Raw genomic sequence first — 24,027 nt, forward strand, 5'->3', positions numbered from 1 at the left:
AACACCATTGTCGGAGAACAGCAGCAATCATCAAGGGTCCATATCACCCGGCACACAATCTGTACTCGCTGCTACCAACAGGAAAGAGGTAGCGGTGCCACAAGACTTGCACCACCAGTTTCAGGAATAGGTGCTTCCCCTCCACTATCAGACTCCTCAACAGCAAACTCAATCAGGGACTCATCTAAGGATTCTTAATTTTGCTATTTATTGATTGTTTTTCTCTCTGCATTGCACAATAGGTTTATATTTCTTAATTGGTTTGTATGTGTATGTTGTGTACAGTTTTTTTTCACTACCAATAAGTGGTAACTCTGCCTTGCAGGCAAAAGAATCTCAGGGATGTATGTGATATCATGCATGTACTCTGACAATAAATCTGAACTCTAGAGATTTCTACAAACAAACAAGACCTCAAAAGATTTGATTGAGATCTTTAAAATTATGAAAAGATCAGAATGAGTCAATTTTGGTGTTTTATTTAAACTAGATGGGTTACGAAACATGGCATTCAAGTAGGTGAAAGGTGAAACAATGCTCATTTCCCAAGAGAGCATTCGATCTTTCGGACCTCTCTGCCATGCTGTGAATAGGCATTCACATTATGGCAGGAATAGGTTCTAAAGATTCAAAAGGAAGTGGTCAAATTGCTGATTGTGGCTGGCATCACCTTGTGCCAATGTCACTGGAGGACTTAGTGAGAAATTTAAGAGGGGACCTAAAGTTACACCATGGTGACGTCTCAATCCAGTCTTTACCTCTCTCTCATGGTCAAGATGAAATTCCTAAATAAACCATGCACTCACAAATGAGGCAATGCACAGAAGTTCTGGAGAAACGTAGCAGATAACGTAGCATTTATGGGAAGCAAAGGGTAACCAACGTTTCTGGCCTGACCATCGACACAATTGATTTATTCACTGGGAATAGAGTGCTACTGCAAGAAAATGTTTAATAAAAATACTTCCTTTGATCATTCTTCTACATTCATTTTTAAAGGTATTTCACTTTGGGGGAAAAAAAACAATTACATGGTTGAAGGAGACAGAAGGGGACGAAATGGGCATGGGATGATCTGCATTTATTTTCAGTAATGAAAATTACTCTTACCTGTTTCATCACATCAAGGATTAGTTCACAGTAAACTTCATTGATCGCCAACGATAATGTTTGTCTGTTCATGCTCTTCGAGTACAACCCTGAGCCAACCAGCCTAATGAAATCCCAAACAGAAAGGCCACACTGTTTGGCTCCAAGATGAGTTCTGTAATCTTCAAAATGCTCCTGTTGCCAATTAATGCCCATCGCCTCGGTCAGCTTCCGGAGGAAATACTCAATCTGAGCAGCAGAGGGAACAGAAACATTGCATTAGAACAGTGATGGCCACACAAATTCTAACCCCATGACAATGTAATATTCAAACAGTACTAGGAAAGGAGTTAACTACTTTCATTTGTGAAATAATCCACCGTGATGTTACTGACGGGGAATTCAAGAGGATGAGGACAATTACTTTTTTTTTTAAAAAAAAGGAAACGTAGGAGAGGGAAAAGGAGACATTTCAGAGATGGAAATGGAGGAAGGAGCAAGAGAAAGGTTCACCATTCAGGTTCCCATTCCATTCAAGTTAGAGTACATTATTAATGCCTTGTTTTTTTTTGTTTTTTTTAAATTTTTTATTTTTCACACCATAAATCACATTAGCCATGATATACACTTTTTCTTTTTCACACTTTTCTCCCCCCCCCCCCCCCCTCCTCCCAAGCCACCCCCCCACCCCCACTCTCATCCATTTTAGGTATACAATCTAGGTTGCATTAAACCAGTCAGACAATGTTGTCATTCAACAAAAATACACCAGAAATTCTACTGAGTCCATTCTTTTCTTTCCTTCTCCTTCCATCAACTTAGGTAATGTTTGTCCCCGGTAGGTCTTCGCTATTGTATTTAATGTAAGGCTCCCATACTTGTTCGAATATTTCAATATTATTTCTTAAACTATATGTTATTTTTTCTAATGGAATACCTTTATTCATTTCTATATACCATTGTTGTATTTTCAAATTATCTTCCAATTTCCAGGTTGACATAATACATTTTTTTGCTACGGCTAGGGCTATCTTAACAAATCTTTTTTGTGCATCCTCCAAATCAATTCCAAATTCTTTGTTTTTTATGTTACTTAGGAGAAAGATCTCTGGATTCTTTGGTATATTGTTTTCTGTTATTTTATTTAATATCTGATTGAGATCATCCCAAAATTTTTCTACTCTCTCACATGTCCAGATTGCATGAATTGTTGTTCCCATTTCTTTTTTACATCGAAAACATCTATCAGATACTGTTGGGTCCCATTTATTTAACTTTTGCGGTGTAATGTATAGTCTGTGTAACCAATTATATTGTATCATACGTAGCCTCGTATTTATTGTATTTCTCATCGTTCCAGAACATAATTTCTCCCATGTTTCCTTTTTTATCTTTATATTTAAATCTTGTTCCCATTTTTGTTTAGTTTTACCATTTGTTTCCTCATTCTCCTTTTCTTGCAGTTTAATATACATATTTGTTATAAATCTTTTGATTAACATTGTTTCTGTAATCACATATTCAAGGTTACTTCCCTCTGGTAAACTCAAATTGCTTCCTAATTTATCTTTCAAGTAGGATCTCAGTTGGTAATATGCCAGCGCTGTATCTCCAGTTATATTGTACTTATCTCTCATTTGTTCAAAGGATAAGAATCTACTTCCTGAAAAACAATTTTCTATTCTTTTAATCCCTTTTTTTTCCCATTCTCTAAAGGAAAGGTTATCTATTGTAAAAGGGAGTAGCTTATTTTGCGTCAATATTAGTTTTGGTAATTGATAATTTGTTTTATTTCTTTCTACATGAATCTTCTTCCAAATATTGAGGAGATGATGTAATACTGGAGAAGTTCTATGTTGTACCAATTTTTCATCCCATTTATATAATATGTGTTCAGGTATCTTTTCCCCTATTATATCTAATTCTAATCTCGTCCAGTCTGGTTTGTCCCTTGTTTGATAAAAATCTGATAGGTATCTTAATTGTGCGGCTCTATAATAATTTTTGAAGTTTGGCAATTGTAAGCCTCCTTGTTTATACCATTCTGTTAATTTATCTAGTGCTATCCTCAGTTTCCCCCCTCTCCATAAAAATTTCCTTATTATTTTCTTTAACTCTTTGAAGAATTTTTCTGTCAGTTGTATTGGCAATGCCTGAAATAAGTATAATATCCTTGGAAAAATGTTCATTTTAATACAGTTTATCCTTCCTATCAGTGTTAGTGGTAGATCTTTCCAATGCTCTAAATCGTCCTGTAATTTTTTCATTAGTGGATTGTAATTGAGTTTATATAATTGGCCTAGATTTTTGTTTATTTGTACACCTAGGTATCTTATTGCCTGCATTTGCCATCTGAATGGAGATTCCTTCTTAAATTTTGAGTTAATGCATTCTGAGGTCACTCCCCTGCTTCTCCTGGCCCTTGGTAAAATGTGGAAGAGCAGCGAATTACCAGGGTTGGAGCAAGTTACTACGGAAAAGACCTGAGTCAGCAAATATTCCCCACCCTGCGTGTCAGTTCCAACATCAAAACTGAAAAACAAAAGACTCTGCTCTCTCCACTTCTCCCGACAAACGAATAAAACCAAAGGCTCCGAGTTGGGTCAGTCAGTATCCAGAACTGACGTGCATTTCTGCTCCTTCATCCAGAAGCAAATGCAAGCCAATGTTGACAATACTTCCCACCTCAAAGGAAGTTAATAAAGAATAAGGACTTCATGGATTGATCAGAGTGGGCCCTCTACCAGTTGGAAAGCACAATCTATCACATCTCACAGAATGGATTTTGCTTCACGGATGAAGATTTACGGAGGGGTATGTCCACGCCTGCTGCAGGCTCGTTGGTGACTGACAAGTCCGATGCGGGACAGGCAGGCACGGTTGCAAGGGAAAATTGGTTGGTTGGGGTTGGGTGTTGGGTTTTTCCTCCTTTGTCTTTTGTCAGTAAGGTGGGCTCTGCGGTCTTCTTCAAAGGAGGTTGCAGCCCGCCGAACTGTGAGGCGCCAAGATGCACGGTTGGAGGCGATATCAGCCCACTGGCGGTGGTCAATGTGGCAGGCACCAAGAGATTTCTTTAAGCAGTCCTTGCACCTCTTCTTTGGTGCACCTCTGTCTTGGTGGCCAGTGGAGAGCTCACCATAGAACACGATCTTGGGAAGGCAATGGTCCTCCATTCTGGAGACGTGACCCACCCAGTGCAGTTGGGTCTTCAGCAGCATGGATTCAATGCTTGCGGACTCTGCCAGCTTGAGTACTTTGACGTTGGTGATGAAGTCATTCCAATGAATGTTGAGGATGGAGCGGAGACAGCGCTGATGGAAGCGTTCTAGGAGCCATAATTCGGAGCTCAACAGGAGCGTGGGTATGACAACGGCTCTGTACACACTGATCTTTGTGTGTTTCTTCAGGTGGTTGTTTTTCCAAACTCTTTTGTGTAGTCTTCCAAAGCCGTTATTTGCCTTGGCGAGTCTGTTATCTATCTTTGTCGATCCTTGCATCAGATGAAATGGTGCAGCCGAGATAGGTAAACTGGTTGACCGTTTTGAGTTCTGTGTGCCTGATGGAGATGTGGGGAGGCTGGTAGTCATGGTGGGTAGCTGGCTGATGGAGGACCTCAGTTTACTTCAGGCTGACTTCCAGGCCAAAATTTTGGCAGTTTCCGCAAAACAGGACGTCATGCACTGGAGAGCTGGCTCTGAATGGGCAACTAAAGCAGCATCGTCTGCAAAGAGTAGTTCACGGACAAGTTGCTCTTGTGTCTTGGTGTGAGCTTGCAGGCGCCTCAGATTGAAGAGACTGCCATCCGTGCGGTACCGGATGTAAACAGCGTCTTCATTGTTGAGGTCTTTCATGGCTTGTTTCAGCATCATGCTGAAGAAGATAGTAAAGAGGGTTGGTGCGAGGTCGCAGCCTTGCTTCACGCCGTTGTCAATGGAGAAGGGTTTGGAGAGCTCATTGCTGTATCTGACCCGACCTCGTTAGTTTTCGTGCAGTTGGATAACCACGTTGAGGAACTTGGAGGGGCCTCCGAGGCGCTCTAGTATTTGCCAAAGCCCTTTCCTGCTCACGGTGTCAAAGGCTTTGGTGAGGTCAACAAAGGTGATGTAGAGTCCTTTGTTTTGTTCTCTGCACTTTTCTTGGAGCTGTCTGAGGGCAAAGACCATGTCAGTAGTTCCTCTGTTTGCGCGAAAGCCACACTGTAATTCTGGGAGGACATTTTCGGCGACACTAGGTATTAGTCTATTAAGGAGAATCCTAGCGAAGATTTTGCCTGCAATGGAGAGCAGCGTGATTCCCCTGTAGTTTGAGCAGTCTGATTTCTCGCCTTTGTTTTTGTACAGGGTGATGATGATGGCATCACGAAGGTCCTGAGGCAGCTTTCCTTGGTCCCAGCAGAGCATGAAAAATTCATGCAGTTTGGTATGCAGAGCTTTGCCGCCAGCCTTCCAGACCTCTGGGGGGGATTCCATCCATACCTGCTGCTTTGCCATTTTTCAGTTGTTCAATTGCCTTATATGTTTCTTTCCGGGTGAGGACCTCATCCAGCTCTAGACTCAAGGGTTGTTGAGGGAGCTTGTGCAGGGCGGATTCTTGGACTGAGTGGTTGGCACTTAAAAAGGATTAGAAGTGTTCTGACCATCGATTGAGGATGGAGATCTTGTCGCTGAGGAGGACTTCGCCGTCTGAGCTGCGCAGAGAGCTTTGGACTTGGGGTGAGGGGCCGTACACCGCCTTTAGTGTCTCATAAAAACCCCTGAAGTCGCCAATGTCGGCGTTAAGCTGGATTTATTTGGCGAGGCTTGTCCACCACTCATTTTGGATCTCCCAGAGTTTGCGCTGAAGATGACTGCTTGTGAGACGGAAGGCTCGTTTTTTTCTCTGGCCAGGAAGGCTTTGCAAGGTGAGCCTGGTGGGCAGATCGCTTCTTTGCCAGCAGCTCCTGGATTTCCTGGTTGTTTTCGTCAAACCAGTCCTTGTTTTTCCTAGAGGAGAAGCCCAGTACCTCTTCAGTGGATTGCAGTATGGCCATTTTCAGCTGATTCCAGAGGGTTTCAGGAGACATGTCCATGAGGCAGTTTGCATCCTCGAGCTTTGCTTGGAGGTTTGCCTGGAAGTTTCCTCTCACTGCATCTGACTCCAAGTTTCCAACATTGAACCTCTTTCTGGGGGCTCCACTGTTCTTGAACTTTAGCTTGAAGTGAAGGTTGAGCTTGCAGCGAACAAGCCGGTGGTCAGTGTGGCATTCCTTACTGGGCATGACCCTGGTGTGGAGCACATCTCGTTTGTCTCTTCCTCGCACCAGAACGTAGTCCAGGAGGTGCCAGTGTTTGGATCGGGGATGCATCCAGGTAGTCTTCAGGCTGTCTCTCTGCTGGAAAAGGGTGTTAGTAATGACAAGCCGCTGTTCTGCGCAGAGTTCCAACAGGAGGCGCCCGTTGTCATTGCACTTGCCGACACCATGCTTGCCAAGGATTCCTGGCCAGGTTTCTGAGTCTTTGCTCTTATATAATGCAAATAAATCCATGTCTCCTTCAGAAAGTAATATTTTCCCTCTCCAAAGACAAAATCCTCCTATTTTTAAGCAACAGATAGAGTAAAATTAAATGTAGAAATAACCTGAAGTATGCTTTCTAAAATAATTGGAACAAATATTTTCTCTCCATAATTAAGAAACAGAGCTCATTAACCACCAGAGAGCTCTGTAGCCAGTGGCCAACTGAAAGCCAGGGTCAGGGGGCTGAACAATCTAATTATAAACAACAGAAATTAAAGGTTCTGAATTTTAGGGGTGGGGCACAGTAGCGCTACATGTCTGCTTTGAGACTAGAGACTGCAGCTGTTTCAGGGGAGTGGCCACCTACAACAGTCATCTAAACATCAAGGAGTACATGAGCCCAGTGACTGGCTACATCAGCAAGTGTATTGAGGATGTCACTGAGATGAAACGCTTCACAACCAGGGCTAACCAGAAACCATGGTTGGGTGCAGAGGTCCAGGCCCTTCTCAGAGCTCGTGATGCTGCCTTCAGGACAGGATAGACTGAACCATCAGCCAGGGCTGATCTCTCCCGTGCAATCCATAAGGCAACCATGGGTACGCACAGAAGATCCACAGACAACTGTGATACCGGCGACATGAGACGCATTTGGCAAGGAATCAAGACCATAATGGATCACATGACAACCTTACGAGTTAAAGACAATGACATCTCCCTTCCAGACAGACTGAATATCTTCTCTGCACGGTTTGATGAAAAGAACAGGATGATTCCAAAGAAAGCTCTGTGTTCCCCTCATGAATGGGCCCCCTGCATAGCAATGGCCGAGGTGAGGAGAACCTGATGCAAGCTGAACCCACACAAGGCAATGTGACCAGACAACATATCTGGTTGGATACTGAAGGTATCAGTAGACCAGTTAACAGATATCTTCTCTGACATCATCAGCACCTTACGACAGCTGTCCATTGCAACCTCAGGGTTCAAGACAGCCACCATTATCCCAGTACGGCTCTGTGGCACTGACCTCCACCATTGGTTCAAGCGTCTGGTGATGAAACACATCAAAGCATCCCTCCCAGAGATGCTGGATCCATTTTAATTTGCCTATAGAAGTAACCATTTTATAGGTGATGTTTTATAGTCTTGTTGCTTCACTCTGTCCTGCCCACCTAGAGAATGACACCTCATACATTAGGCTGCTATTCACCAGAGGCTGGTGGCGAAACTATTCTAGCTGGTTATCAACACCCCTCTCTATAACTGGATCCTGGACTTCCTAACAGAAAGCCCACAATCCATCCAGGTCAGTAGCAGAATATCAAGCACCATCATGCTGAACACTGGCCACACCTCAGTAATCAGCCCACTCCTGTTTACTCTACTGACCCACGACTGCAATCGCCAGATCCAGCTCCCACAGTGTCATCAAATTTGCAGATGACATGTTAGTAGTTGGCCTCATCAGCAACAGCGATGAGTCGCACTATAGAGTAGGTGGATAATCTCATGAAATGGTGCAAGAGTTACAACCTGAGTCTCAACATGGACAAGACAAAGGAGATGATCGTGGACCTCGGGAGGACCAGGAACAACCACCCTCCACTACACATCAATAACTCTGTAGTCGAGAGCACTAAGTTCTTTGGAGTTCACTAAACTAGTGACCTATCGTGGACACTCAACATTTCCTCACTGGCAGGAAGGTGCAACAGCGACTGCACTTCCTGAGAAGACTGAAGCGGGCAAGGCTACCGGCCACCATTACGTCAACCTTCTAAAGGAACTCTATCAAGAGCATCCTGGCCGGCTGCATCACAGTGTGGTACAGTAGCTGCAAAGAAATCGATCAGAGGTCAATCCACAGGACCATAAGAGTGGCAGAGAGGATCACTGGAGTCTCTCTCCCTCCCTCCCATCGATGTGATCTACCAGGATCGTTGTCTGAAGAGGGTGTGCAAAATCAATGAGGTCCCCTTTCACCCTGCAAACAACATCTTTCAGCTGCTCCTGTTGGGGAAGAGATACAGGAGTTTCAGAGCCTGTTTTGCATGCAGGACTGGAGAATGCTGCTTCATCAGGTTGTACTTGCGCAATCAGATGACAATAAACTTGACTTAAGGAATTGTGTAAAAGAGCAGGAAGGATTGGGACATGCTGAAACTTTTTCACAGCCTGAACTACCTCTTATTCAGAGTGGTGCAGCTCATTGAATTAGACAGCTACCACACAACTGGTCTCAGTACTCACTCCCTCTGTCAAAAGCACCCAATAAGATGATGCATGTAAATCTATGGGCAAGACAGAACTTATATTCATATTGATAGCACTTCCATCTTCATGGCCTTTACCACCAAGAGGTATAAAGGTATTAATGGAACATGTTCATTAACAAGATCCCCTTTCCATTTTGACTTTGGACTTTTCTTCCCACAGATAGTGACTTAATATCCTGGCATGCCATACCCAACACTGTATGGACAAAAAAAAAAACAATACCATTGAAATGGTCTATTACCACGTTCTGAAGGCAAGTAGACTTTGGAAAAAAATGCCAGTAGCAAGATCTCAGAACAAGGCTCTCATCTACACTGAAAGGTTTGGACCTTGTGCTGAGGAACACCAAATTTTGCCCTTCTGCAGTTCACTGAAGGAGCCATTTCAACAAGACAAGAGATTCTGCTAGTCACTTTTATTGAGGACATATACTTGCAGAGTCAAATCTAATCCAACCTAACATGGGGTTATTTACAGATATCGTGTGAAATATGAACCAATGAAGCATGTTCATTCCCGATCAAATTGTTAAAGTAAAACATTCTCACGCTTACCTCCTCTGGGACGATGATTAAGGGATACACATCTTCTGAGAGGAAGTTGAAGATACACCACACTTTGAAGGCATCTTCATCACTGATCAGTAAGCTGTTGCAGGTCAGATTTTTCTTAACAGACAGAGTCCAGCACATCCTGTTAAAGTCACATTTATCAAAGCTGTTTGGTTGAACCTTGAAGATTGATGAAAAAAGAGAAAAAAAATACATGAGGGGAAAAAATCTGTACAAGAGAGAAAAAAGTTATAATGTTTCTTAGAAATTCATATACTGGTATTTCAATGGTCAAAGGTTTGCTTTTTCACTCCAAGATCTTCACTTTTGAACGGAATTTCTCTAATGCTAATCTTTTCTTTGGCTTGGCTTCGCGGACGAAGATTTATGGAGGGGGTAAAAAGTCCACGTCAGCTGCAGGCTCGTTTGTGGCTGACCAGTCCGATGCGGGACAGGCAGACACGATTGCAGCGGTTGCAAGGGAAAATTGGTTGGTTGGGGTTGGGTGTTGGGTTTTTCCTCCTTTGCCTTTTGTCAGTGAGGTGGGCTCTGCGGTCTTCTTCAAAGGAGGCTGCTGCCCGCCAAACTGTGAGGCGCCAAGATGCACGGTTTGAGGCGTTATCAGCCCACTGGCGGTGGTCAATGTGGCAGGCACCAAGAGATTTCTTTAGGCAGTCCTTGTACCTTTTCTTTGGTGCACCTCTGTCACGGTGGCCAGTGGAGAGCTCGCCATATAATACGATCTTGGGAAGGCGATGGTCCTCCATTCTGGAGACGTGACCCATCCAGCGCAGCTGGATCTTCAGCAGCGTGGACTCGATGCTGTCGACCTCTGCCATCTCGAGTACCTCGACGTTAGGGGTGTGAGCGCTCCAATGGATGTTGAGGATGGAGCGGAGACAACGCTGGTGGAAGCGTTCTAGGAGCCGTAGGTGGTGCCGGTAGAGGACCCATGATTCGGAGCCGAACAGGAGTGTGGGTATGACAACGGCTCTGTATACGCTTATCTTTGTGAGGTTTTTCAGTTGGTTGTTTTTCCAGACTCTTTTGTGTAGTCTTCCAAAGGCGCTATTTGCCTTGGCGAGTCTGTTGTCTATCTCATTGTCGATCCTTGCATCTGATGAAATGGTGCAGCCGAGATAGGTAAACTGGTTGACCGTTTTGAGTTTTGTGTGCCCGATGGAGATGTGGGGGGGCTGGTAGTCATGGTGGGGAGCTGGCTGATGGAGGACCTCAGTTTTCTAATAATACCATGTTTATAGAACACTACAGCACAGTTCAGACCCTTCAGCCCTCAATGTTGTGCCAGCTTATATATTCCTACCAAAAATAAAACTAAGCCCTTCCTAACTCATCGCCTTCTACTTTATTTAAATCCATGTGTCTGTCCAAGAATTTCTCAAATGCCACTACTGTTCCAGCCTCCACAATCATCCCTGGCCATGCATTCCAGGCACCCACAATTCTGTGTTTTAAAAAAAAAACTATCTCTGATGTCTCCCCTAAACTTCCTTTCCTTCACTTTGTGCAGATGTCCCCTGAGTTTGCTCCTTCCCCCCACCCCCCACCCCCCCAGGTAAAAGAGTCTGCACACTGACATTGCTCGACCTGCTGAGTTTCTCCAGTATCATGATCCTCATCGCCTGCTGCAGGTTTTGCAGGTTTGGAAGGGACCCCTGCTGCTCAGAAGCCCATGACTTTCTGCTGTTTTGAAATCATGATCTTCCAACACCCTTTTCTCACCTCAGCTGACTAAAGTCTGTGCTGGCACATTGAGGACCATTGTGAACTTCAACACCATTGTCTGCTGTTGTTGAAAGGCGCAGCCCTCCAAGATACGACAGGTTGTGCTCATTTTCCAAGAGCTCATCTACCTTTACTATCAGGTACAGGTTAATGGAGAATCTTTGTCGTGTGGATATTGAGTGTAATTCCCAAGAATAAGCAAACTCTTACAAAAGAATCACAAAAAAAGCATCCACTCATTGATTGAAAGTAATTAGTGTGTTGACATTTTATTTGTGCAGATAATTAAAATTTGAAACTAAAACATAAAACTTCCTTAGACCCAAATGTTTTTGCGCAACTACAGCCTATGGTAATAGCATTGGTCTAATTCAAAACCCAAGAAAGTAATCTCATATTTTAGTTAAAAACAATAAATTATTTACTTTTTTAGTGATTTCAAAAATCACACAAGCAACATTAAACCTTCTCAAGTGCTGGAAAAAGTATTTCTTCCTCACATCAAATTTTCACCCTAATCGTATGGACTGTAATAACTCTCCAAGTCATTCTTATTTGGGATGGAATTCGAAAATTTGTTCCCTCACATTATCTTTCAAAAACCACTTTTGAAACACTCCAGCTCATAGGCTTATCAGCGTAACTGTGGCCAGAAACATTAATGGTCAGATATCCCTCAGGCATCTGAGACATTCAAATCTTCCTCATGAAAAGTTCAAGGTGATTATTCACCTCATTTACAACTGAACTCTCTTTTGCATTCAATTATAACACATAATAAGTTACAAATATTTGGCAAACCCAACTTATTCTGCAGGAGCCACACTCCTCTAATAGGGCAAATCAGAACCATAAATTAACATGCAAGTTAACAAGCTGTATATGTTGATAATATTTTGATTTTTAGCATTTGGTAACCAGAAAAGTATTCCCTCTGCTATCAAATGCACAAAAGCTAGAGTGCAAAATTCTCCTCAATGATCTCATAAAATACTTGTTAATTTCTTAAATTTCAGTTTGTACCAGTTGCAGCTATACAACAGATTCTGAAGGGCCAATTTCCTCAAATTCACTTTTGTTTATCCAACATTGCCCCTCTGGTCCAGAGAGCTTCCTCATCTGCCCAAATCTAGGTAACTTTGTTAACTTGTGTGAAGGATAACGATTATTATTTTTGAGGTTTCAAATCACAAGATCTTCTTTCACTTCATTGGGAGATAGTGATCAATTTCCCAGGCTGAGGTTATAAACATCTATCTTGAAAAACCTCTTGATCTGTTGGCCTAAAGCACAATCAAACCTGGGCATAATGCCAGAATATTAACCTTGGGGAAATGTTTTGTTGAATCCTACTGTATTTCTGGCCTATCTTTAAGGTGTGCAGGCAATGAACCAAACTTAAACAAAATAGGCAGAAAAAAAAACCCAAATTGAAAGGTGAATCTCATATTCAAAATTCATAAACCAGTGAAGAGCCAAGAACAATCAAAGCACAAATGACATTTGAATTTGATATAGATGTTTGAGACCCTCAGTTAGGTCAATGTTCAGGCATCATAACTATATTCTGTGGGCCATGGGTGCAAGTCCTTCCTCAGATCGATGAATATATAAACCAGACCAATTCCACTACATTAACCAGCCTTACATTGATGAGAATTCCATTGTTCATACGTGATGAGAAATGGAGCTCCCATCTACCCCTTTGGATACCAGCCTTAATGGGAAAAAGAGCAAGAGTGTTTTCCTGGTATCCACTTGTGGGGTCCATATATTCGTTACCACATTGCTGTACGTTTTGTAAAATATAATACAATTGCAAGTCCATTTCTTTTCTTCAAGTCAGATAAAGTGGATTTGATAAGGAATTATGATTTGATAGAAGCACTGCAGAATGAATGGGGTGACCTGCATTGCCTTAAATCATATTCCAAACACCACCAAACTATGGATTATATCTGGGTTCATCAGTTCAAATCTCACCACAGTATCAGAACCATACAACCGTAGAATCATATCAACATCTATCTTGAAAAACCACTTGATCTGTTGGCCAAAAGCACAATAAAACCGTAGAACACTACAGCACAGCTGCAGACCCATGTGCCGAACTATTATTCTGCCTCGTCCCATTAACCTGAACCCAAACCACAGTCCCTCCCATCCATGTATTTATCCATATTTTTCTTAAATGTTAAAATTGAACCTATATTCACCAACGCAGCTCACTCCACAGTCTCACCACTCTGTGCAAAGAAGTTTCCCTTAATGTCCCCTTTAAACATTTCACCTTTCACCCTTATCCCATGACCTCTAATCCTTGACTCTCCTAACTGAAGTGGGAAAAGCCAACTTGCATTTGCTCCATCAATACCCTTCAGAAGTTCAAATGCATTTAGACTTTCCCTAAAACTCAAGTAGCATCCTTGTAAATCTTCTCGGCACTCTTTCAATCTTATTGCTGTCTTTCCTCTCGTTAGGTGACCAAAGCTCACTACTCAATACAAGCAATACTCCAAATTTGGCTTCACTGATGTCTTGTACAACTTTACCAACACCTATACTCCATACTTTGAGTGATGAAGACCAACATGCCAAAAGCTCTCTTTACACCCATATCTACCTGATGCCACTTTCAGGAAAATTATGTATTTGTATTCCCAGATTCCTCTGTTCCACTCCACTCCTCCGTGCCTTACTGTTACTGTGCAGGTCCTACTTTGGTTAGACCTCCCAAAATGCAACAACACCTCACACTTGCTGCATTAAATTCTACCATTTTACAACCCATTTTTCCAGCTGGTCCAATTCCATTGCAGCTTAGAAAGCATTCTTTGCTCTATGGAAACTTTAAATTGTGAAACAGAATACATGTTGAGAGCACATCTAGTATCTAAATGGTGATCATGATTCTAACAGACTGTTTTAGGGAAGGAAATCTAATCTTTCTCAATATGCTTTATCTGCAATGCCAGTGCCACAGTAATGTGGTTGTTCTTAACTGCCTGCTAAACTACTCCACAAAGACAAAAGAACAGTTCAGGGGAAGTGCAACAAATTAGAGTCCTCACAGGACTCATGTTCCATTTTGCACCAAAAACTCAACTTACATTTGAACAAACCTGACCAAAGAATTGGAAAAGATTATTGCACCCATCTTGCCTGCTTACCCAGAAAAAAGTTCAACATTCAGTGCTCTCAATCTGCTCCATAACTCCCTCTAACTTTTTTTTAAATCCTCCAAGTAAATAAATCCTACTCTCAGGAAATATCCTCAAAACTAAGATTCAGACTCACCCTGACTATTCTTTCTGTACTTTTCCAACTAAATCCAAGATCGTTTTTGAACAGTCCCGAGTTCTTTACTGTGGCATTTATTCTCTTTATTTAACCAAGCATGAAATACAGTAAACCTCATTAGAACGCGGTAGTGGGGTCCAAGATTTCATACTGCATTACAGCCGAGTCGCAGAACAGATGTATATATGTCAGAGTGCCCATGGATAATCAAACCCAAATATTACTAGTTTTCGAAGGATTCGCTATCTATAACTAACAATTTCAATGAAAGAAAGCAAGCGCATTCTTTTAATATTGGTATTCTGAATTTTAATCTACTTATTTGCAAAGTTTGGGGTCCACAGATACCCGTGCTATAAGCGATTCCGTGGAATAACGAATCGCGTTCTAATGAGGTTTCACTGTAGTTCCCTACACAATCATTATTCTCCTGAAAGCTTCACTATAATGAAATCAGGAAATGTTATAAGTCTTCTGCTTCAAGTTGTTATTTCAAGCAACAGTAAAATTCCTTAATATCAATCTCAGTACATTCAGATTTTTTAGAAGATTAGAGTTGCCTTAATCCTCTCTTACATCTTTTGCCCTGATCTTTTTCATTCTAATTGTGTCTTGTGACATTTTTCAGCCTTTCCATCTGGATTTTTCTTTTTAACTGACTTTAAAACATTACTTAATCTCAAAATGTCCTGTAACTTCAGCAAAAGATCAGAGTTGAACAATTGTCAACTGCACTTAGTGTGGAACTGCCACACATGACACCAGCATGCTTTTTTATTTTTAAAAAATCTCTTGCATTGCTGGTGTCTAAAGCAGAATAGAAACTGAACAAATTATTTTGTTCCTAAATAAAACATAATTCAGTAAAATAGTGCAGAGATGTCAACTTAAAAAAGAGTGCAAAGACATCAAATTTTAAAAAAAATTTGTGTTATTAAGTGTTTTTCTGATTCTTGCATTTTTGAGTTCGAGGGAATCGAGTTTACTGAATATTTTGCCAATTTTTTTTTAAAGTGTCATTGCTACATTGTGTTATTTTGTTAATTTACTGGTCTTTTTTGCCGCAGCAAATGCAAATAACTTGTTTATATCAGAAAGCAGTAAACTGCCTATCCCTTAAACAAGGCCTCATTTGTTTGTAAAAGGCAATTATGGAGAAATGCCCAGACCAATGGTTTCAGCTGGGTGTGTGGGAGAAAAGGAAAAACGTGTTTCCTGAGGTTTACAAAAAAAAGTACAAAAATGTTCTTGCAGTCATTACAAAGCAACCAAGCAAAAAAAGCAACGGAGAGAATTAAAAAAAACGCCAGTCAAGAAATCAGGACAGGATGAAAAGGTTGCATAATCTTTTCATACGTGTATTCACTCCCTGGGTCCTCATCATGAATTTTCAGTTCTGAGACATGAAATGGGGATAATCAATTTCCATTTCAGAATTTGTTTCATCAGTTTTCTTTTAAAAAGCATGATTGGTATGATATTGAAACCAATAACTCAGTTTCCTTCACTTGTTGTGATTGGGCCTGACAAACCTGTACTCTAAACTTTCTATGGAGAACATCTTCCTTCTTTTTAAAAAAAAACATTTTACACTCACATTCCATCGTCTATGGATTTTGAGGTTATCTTTCCTGTGTTTCTAGAACTTTCGCAATCCTCAGGATTATGATGCTTTATAGCAACATGACAAGCCTCCACTTTTAAATGTGTCGATCCCCAAACTTTATGGTTAGCTATGGACCAAGCCTCTCTCTCAATTGCACGTTTAGAAATAGGAAATATTGCTTCACTGTATCCTGAGGAAGTGACGCTTTTTCAATTAAAGGCTTTAATTTCAAAACAAGAACTGTTTCCATATGATTTCATATAATGTTTTAAACTCATGCATGAATTATCTAATGGAGTTAAACAGTTAGGCTTTTATATGAATTTATGAAATAAATTACCTTATCCAAGATAAACCTGTTCAAATATGGCATGTATCCTTGGTTGGAAACTGGTCCTTCGTCATCATCCTTAAAGTGATTTTCCAAAGCCACTGGATTGTGAGGTACTTGCAAAACTGTGCACAGACTGTGTGAGAGAACCTGTTCCAATGGATAAAAAAAATGGTGTTTAACTGCTACATAATTCTCTTTTCTTTTTAAATTATTTTTATTGAGTTTAATATAAATCTAAATACATAATAGCTATAGCAGGTAGTATCATATACATATCACACATCTTAAGATATTTAATTTTATTATATATTAATTAGCAGTTAATCTATTTCTCATCATGCATCCAATATATTGAATGAAAATTAAATGGAACAAAATTGAAAATCTCTTTATATAGAGATAAAGATTTAATTTAATCTTATTTGTTGATATGATCTATAACCACATATAAACCCATATTTATGTATTTATTCTAAAAAAAATCTATATTCTATGCATCTTAAATCTAGAAAGCAGGTAAGTGTGGTGGTCCACCACTGGCCTACTGCAGGGGAAAACCTCTGTACCTGCAGAAGAGCATGGGGACAAGACAACACCTGGCTGGCTGTAAATCAGCTGACCTGAATGGACCAAGCCCCACCCGGTCGGGTGTCAATCACCCTCCGGGATAGAAGCCAGAGCCGGCCCTTGAAAGACACTCTCAGAGCTCACAGCAGCATAATCTCACAGCTGGCTCTGTGGAAGTTTATGTTGAATAAAGCCTGTTGTACAGACTTTATGTTTTGTGTGTTTGCTTCAGTCCGATAGCACACCACAGTAAGAGCATAAGAACTGGGAGCAGGAGTCGGCCATCTGGCCCATCAAGCCTGTTCCACTTTCAATGAGATCATGGCTGATCTGATGATAAGCTCATGCCTTTTCCCCATATCCCTTAATTCCCCTACTATGTAAAAATCTATCCAATCTTGTCTTAAATATATTTACTAAGGTAGCTCCCACTGCTTCAATGGGCAGTGAATTCTATAGATTCACCACCCTTTAGGAAAAGCAGTTCTTCCTCATCTCCATCTACAATCTACTACTCTGAATCCTGAGGCCATGTCCCCAGTTTTCGTTTAAATAAAACCTCTTTTTCTTGGGAAGAAAATCCAACTTGGCCGATGACCTCAAATTTCAGAGGTTACCTTCCATAAAGACTAATTTTCATTAATATAGCGACATTTTGTAACTCAACTCAGCATTATGCCACAGATTTCTTTCAAAAGACAATTAAAATTCTCATGCAGGTGAATTCAAAAATGTGTGCTCCACCTAAGAGCAAAAGAATGGCATGAAATAGGAAGATGCTTGGCCCAGTGTATAAAATAGGTACAGATGGTGCAATTGAACTCAATAAAAGTGAATTTCAAGAGTTTTGTGCCAGGCATTCTGTAACACTTTACACATTTTATTTGGTGCTTGCAACTGAGTATGAACTTCCTCCCCAAAATCTTTGGCAGTATCACCTCAAGGAGAAATGTTGACTTGGACATTTGGAGCCCTCCATCATCGATGAATCATGATATGTGATCATTTATGATCACATGGGAAAGGTTATCAGTCTGACTGATAATTTTTTTTCCCACAAAGCAACATTCCCTCTGTTGCAAGAAAAGGACTGAAGTATTCACTCAACTCTGTGTTGGGATTTAACCTTGCAACTCAAAATTAAAATCTACATTTCGTGTGATACGCAGAGCAGATTTTGTGATGGACAGGATAGGGCCTTGAACTCTCAGCTCTGCATGTCTAACCTGCGAGCTGTCGGAGTCAACTTGATATCAGCAACAACTGGTGAGGGAATCAAGGTAAAGGTTCCATTATTGTCATGTAATACTACATTTAGAATGTAACATGCATGAAATTCTTTAATTCTTGACTACCATAAGGCAGACAGAGTCGCTACTTTGTCCAGCGCCCCTCACAGAAACATACAGCACCCGGTGTTCCCAGGCAGTCTCCCCTCCAAGTACTGACCAGTCTGCTTGGTTTCCAAGATTGGACAATCTCAGGCTATCAGGTGCTGTATTCAGGCTCTTAGGTGCTGACAGAAATCAAGGTGCAGATTGGGTCTTATCAAAGAGAAATTGAGGTTAAATAATAATGGACAACAGACAAGCATTGGAGCCAGAGGCATTAAGAGTTTTCTGAGAAATAGAGTAGGATTTATCAGGGCCTCTATTGAACCTGATGCAAATTTGGATGTGGTTTTAAAAAAGTACATTTAGATGAGAAATCAGAGGGGCCAAGAATTCTACAGGTAAAGGTGTGGAGTGTGAAAAGAAGCCATTAGAGAGGCAGACAAGAGAGAGCGAGGCAGACAGAGAGAGCGAGGCAGACAGAGAGAGCGAGGCAGACAGAGAGAGCGAGGCAGACAGAGAGAGCGAGGCAGACAGAGAGAGCGAGGCAGACAGAGAGAGCGAGGCAGACAGAGAGAGCGAGGCAGACAGAGAGAGCGAGGCAGACAGAGAGAGCGAGGCAGACAGAGAGAGCGAGGCAGACAGAGAGAGCGAGGCAGACAGAGAGAGCGAGGCAGACAGAGAGAGCGAGGCAGACAGAGAGAGCGAGGCAGACAGAGAGAGCGAGGCAGACAGAGAGAGCGAGGCAGACAGAGAGAGCGAGGCAGACAGAGAGAGCGAGGCAGACAGAGAGAGCGAGGCAGACAGAGAGAGCGAGGCAGACAGAGAGAGCGAGGCAGACAGAGAGAGCGAGGCAGACAGAGAGAGCGAGGCAGACAGAGAGAGCGAGGCAGACAGAGAGAGCGAGGCAGACAGAGGCTGCGCACATGCTGGGAAAGGTGACAGGTGGAAGAAGGGGAGGGCGGTATACGGGGCGTTAACATAAACCGGTTAAGTTGATATTAAGACCATCTGGTTTGGGAGTGCACAGATGGAAGATACGGTGTAGTTCTCCCAATTTGTGGGTGGCCCAGTCCTCTGTTACCTTTCCCCCTTCTCTCTCTCTCTCCTCCCTTTTCCCTCTGTTTCCTTTCACAGAGCCAAAATCAATTCTCGCCTCTCTTCTTAGCATATCCAATTAACACCTTTGTTGATCTGGATTCCTCCTCTTCAGTCTTTATTTTAACACCTTCCTGTACTTTCCTTGTACTTTGAAGAAGGGCTCAAGCCCAATATATCTGTAATACATCTTTACCTCCTATGAGCACTGCATAACCGGCTGAGTTCCTCCAACATTTTTACTGCAATCACGGTGTCTGCACATATTCGTGTTTCACTTTTGCTCTTTTTATCCCTTCCCATTCTCAATGTAGCAGCTCAATCCCACAAATAAATTAAATAATGCAGCAAAATTGATTAATCATTACTCATGCCTAGTTTGTCATTTCTCCAGGAAGATTAATGATTATATCTATTAGACAGCCCAAAATGGCCCCGAACATATGTAATTTGATTGAGAAGAAAGGAGGGAAGATGGTTTTATATTTTCCATACTTCACCGTTGTTGAAAGTGTACGTCAAAGACAAAAACACAAGCATGTCTGAAAAGACTGTGGAATGCAAGAAAACCTTGGACTTCCTTTAACTGGGTTGGATTTCCTGTGGAGGCACAATTGGGAAATCACAACTAAAATTAGGAGGGAAGGTTCAGAAGGTGATCATCTACTCCTGCTCCCTTTTATTGTGTAAAATTTCTATTATACTCATTAAAATTACATGAACATTGACCAATGTTGCAGTTCAAAAATGCACTGAACTCATGAAATAGACATCTGATGCTGGAATCTGAAAATAAAACAAACCTGCTGGAGGTGCCAACGGGTCGAACAGCACCTGGGGGGTGTGGGGCAGGAATCGCTGACGTGTCGGGTCGACATCCTGAAAAGTCAGCCAGCCAGCCCTCCAAATGTCACTGCTCCATCCCGTTGGGTTCCTCCAGCAGTTGTTTCTTGCTCCAAACCAACGCAGTTTGCCTCAAATCTGAAAATGTTCCATCTCAAACCAACAAATGATGAAGAATTTGACATTTTAACTTTGACTAATTATATTCAAACAGAAATACGTTGGAAACCGCAATGAGGATACGTTTGGAGAGGACGAGAAGAGGATTGGATTGCATGGTCATGCCAGTTGTGAAGGAGCACAAAGGCCACTGAACCTGTTGGGTTGCTCCACATCATACATTAGAGGCTTGAGCATAGAGGTGATAACTTGATAGGCAGTCTCACTGCAGTCTCTCCTGGTTTTTAGACTACAGGCATGTAAAGGCGCAATCAAGGAATTTTGCCGCTACATGGAATGTGCAGGAATTTTAAGTCAATTCCTGCACTGCAATTCATCCTGCAGCACCTCTACAACCTTTTGGAGGAAGCCTGCAGTGTCAATTGTACCTGAAAAATTCATTGATGATCATCTACTCTGCTATACATCCAACCTCCGGGACTGTTGCACTCAGGTACATGCAGTCTAAAAAGGCGCCCAGTATGAATGACCACATGGGCAGTAATTATGTTAATTTTTTTCAGGGATGTTCCTGACAATGGAGTCTCAAAAACATTTCTGATTTAACCAAAGTTTGGAGGAAAGAAACACGAAACTCTGCAGACACTGTGATTGAAGTAAAAACACAATGCTGGAGAAACTCAGCAGGTCAATGTGTACTTTTAGACAGCAAAGATTAAAAAAGGTAAAGGTTGCATTATTGTCAAATTATTCTACATTTAGAACGTAACATGCATGAAATTCTTTAACTTTGTCGACTGTAAGTAAGACAGAGTCGCCACTTTGTCCAGCGCCCCGCGCAGAAATGAGGGCCTCAGCGAGGAACGAACTCGCTGTAAACCAGGGGGGTTTACAAGGCCAGTGCTCTAACCACTGAGCATTATGGTTTGCATCTTGAACATAGAGGTGTGAACCGGACAGGAAGTCTCACCGCAATCACTGATTGAAGCAGGCAAACAGTGCACTTTATGCAGCAAGGATAAAGATGCATACTCAACGTTTCAGGCTTGAGCCCTTCATCAAAGGGGGGGGGGGGGGTGAGCAAAATCTCAGCAGGCGCTCGAAAAAAAATGGAGGGGGAGGGGCCGGATTTTGTTCTTGACCGTCAATTATTAAGAATTGAGCGTGAAACCATTCTTGCATTGGTTCTCGTCAGATGCTCGGTCAGGATCAGCACAGGTTACAGGTGAGAGACGCAGAAGATTAAAAGGCCGGTGTGAGGGGCTGAAGAACCCCACTATTTTCTTAAAGGTTTGCTCACACTTTGATGAAGGGCTCAAGCCCGAAACGTGGATTATGCAACAAAAGGTCCACGGTTTGACTTGCCGAGTTTCTCCGGCGTGGCGTTTCTTGACTTGAACCGAAGTCCCGTCCCCCATTCAATGTGTCGAGCAGCGGGCTTGACAACACACCAGATCACCGCACCTTCCCGAAACGTGACAGAGAGCCGGCGCTGGCCGAGCTCAGCAGGTAACACCCAGAACCGGCCGGGTCCAAGCCCCGAAAGGACGCGGCTTCCCCCCGGCCCGCAGGAGCCAGAAACTAACTCTCCCGCGGGGCAGGGAGCAACATTTCACCTCGGGTCGCTTTGAAAGTTCCCTTTTTAAAAAAACCAAGTAAAATCCCTTTCCTTGGAAAGTTTTTAAATGAAGTTTCGACTTCCCTTTATCGCGGGGGGTGGGGGGGTTGCAGGTGGGGCTGAGCAATCAGGGTCTAACTGCGCCGGGACGGAGAAGTCGCGCAAGTTTCACCTTCAGCTGCGACTTGGACACTTTGCCGCATTTGTCCACATCCAGGGCGGTGAATGCGTGCCAGATCACTTTCAGCAGCTCGTCTCGAAGCGCCATCGCTGCCCGCCTGCCCGCGACCGGCGACTCGCCTTTCGCTGCCAGTGCCGTGCGCGACCTGCCTCTTCCGCGCGTCAGACAGAGAGACGCGGCGCGTCCCTGCAGCCCGTCTCCGCCCAGCGGCCGCAGCTTGAACTCCCTCCCGCTCCGCCGCATGGGGACAGAAGCTGGTCGCTGGGGCTCGGAGGGTGGGGATGTGGCTATTGAGCTTTTCTGGGCTCATTTGAGGATCCCAGGATCTCGGTTCTTTTTTATTTCATACGGGAGAATCCCTCGTCATGTTTATTCCGCCAAGTCCTCGGCTCCTGCCCATTTTGCTCCAAGGCCCATCCATTTGGTTGCTCAACATCGGCATTTCTTGCGTTTCCCTCGCCCCAAGATTTGAGGATTGGGGGGGGGGGGGGGGGGTCCAATCCTTCTCTCGCAACCGTGTGCAGTCCTCAAGGTGGATGTCGTGAGGATGAGATGTTCCACCAGTTTTCAACCGCATTTAACAGAGGGGGTGGAAAGAGGTGTTTCAGCTCAAACAACGGTGTACCAGGATTGTACACTGAATGGATGCAATTTCAAAGTTAATAATCCCACGCCTCATTTTGTGCACATCCCATTCCTTCTCATCCCCTTTCCAAATCTGTATAAATCAAGTTTGGAATCTAATAGTCTTCTACCCCATTTGTTCAATCCCATAAATCACTATTACGAACTGTGGGGCGCTGTTAGCCAGAATCAGACACACACGAAGATAAAGACTGGACAACAGGCTTTCATCCACAGACTTCCACAGAGACAGACTGACTGTGGCTGCAGCAACTCTGAGTGGGGCCTCTGGAGGCTGGCACAGGCTTATATCCCTGAGGGTGATTGACACCCGACCGGGTGGGGCTTGATCCATTCAGGCAGCCGGCCAGGTGTTGTCCTGTCCACTTACACTCCTGCAGTGACAGAGGTTGCCCCCTGCAGTAGGCCAGTGGTGTACCACCACATTAGCACATGAACATGGTCAAGAACAGATGCATCAGCATACAAATTATCCCTGTCCTTTCAGAGGATACTTTATTCCAATCTAGGTGAGCAATCATTACTGAATTTACAGACAGTAGCAGGTCACAAATGGTGGATGATATTGGTAACATTTCACATGTCGAACGTCCACTTCATCCCAGTCTCTTTAGGCTTACAAATTGCAGATGCAATCATGCATGTCCTCCATTCATTCTCCCTTCTCATCTTAACTCTGCTTCATTACTGGTTGAAGGTAATAGGAACATTGTAACTGGATTTGACACCCACAATTACCAGCTCATATCTCAGCATATCCTAGAAGTCAACGGTGAAGTCAGAGTTGAACCACGATTGCCTAAAGCCACCAAGGTCAGGAAATGATATCCCTTCTCTTGAAAAAGTTAAATCGAGTTCATATGAGAAATTCAAAGTGGAAAATCCAGACAAGGCTTATGGATAAACATAATGTTCAACATATTGTAAAGCCATAAAGTCATGGTGCAAGACTACCACCAAACCTCTACTGGATCCAGCCCACAACTTGGCATCCATCCTTTCAAGGTGCAGAAATGGTGGCTCATTACCTTGCAACTCAGAGGCAAACCACTATGCAGCATCAGACAGCCAAGATTTAATTGTATTGCAATTAAAAGGCTCAAGACTAGCATAGTTTGTAACATTCATAGTATGCAGTTTATCAGGCGTTTAAGCTTATCAGGGTCCAGTTATTCTTATTTACAGGGGTACACGAAACATAATTAAAGGGTATTAACTGCCTTT

At 42.7% G+C, this 24,027-nt stretch overlaps 1 protein-coding gene across 6 annotated transcripts in view; it reads right to left on the reverse strand.

Moving 5' to 3' along the window:
• The window catches only part of swap70b (switching B cell complex subunit SWAP70b), a 91,257-nt gene extending 68,912 nt beyond the window's left edge, over positions 1–22,345 (reverse strand). Inside the window, exons 1-5 of one of the 6 annotated variants that reach the window (XM_069900127.1) lie at positions 22,150–22,345; positions 20,200–20,377; positions 16,407–16,547; positions 9,418–9,594; positions 1,111–1,338 (exon numbers count right to left, since the gene is read on the reverse strand). In XM_069900127.1, the coding sequence (XP_069756228.1) occupies positions 1,111–1,338; positions 9,418–9,594; positions 16,407–16,547; positions 20,200–20,274 (621 nt within the window). In that variant the 5' untranslated portion in view covers positions 20,275–20,377; positions 22,150–22,345. Of the gene's footprint in view, positions 1–1,110; positions 1,339–9,417; positions 9,595–16,057; positions 16,183–16,406; positions 16,548–19,891; positions 19,952–20,199; positions 20,393–22,149 lie in introns of those variants that run through there. The other 5 variants (XM_069900116.1, XM_069900107.1, XM_069900148.1 and 2 more) reach the window with 5 other exon arrangements.
• Positions 22,346–24,027: the final 1,682 nt, after the last annotated feature.

The sequence above is a fragment of the Narcine bancroftii genome, chromosome 1 (genome assembly GCF_036971445.1).
Source record: "Narcine bancroftii isolate sNarBan1 chromosome 1, sNarBan1.hap1, whole genome shotgun sequence".
Taxonomy (NCBI): Eukaryota; Metazoa; Chordata; class Chondrichthyes; order Torpediniformes; family Narcinidae; genus Narcine; species Narcine bancroftii.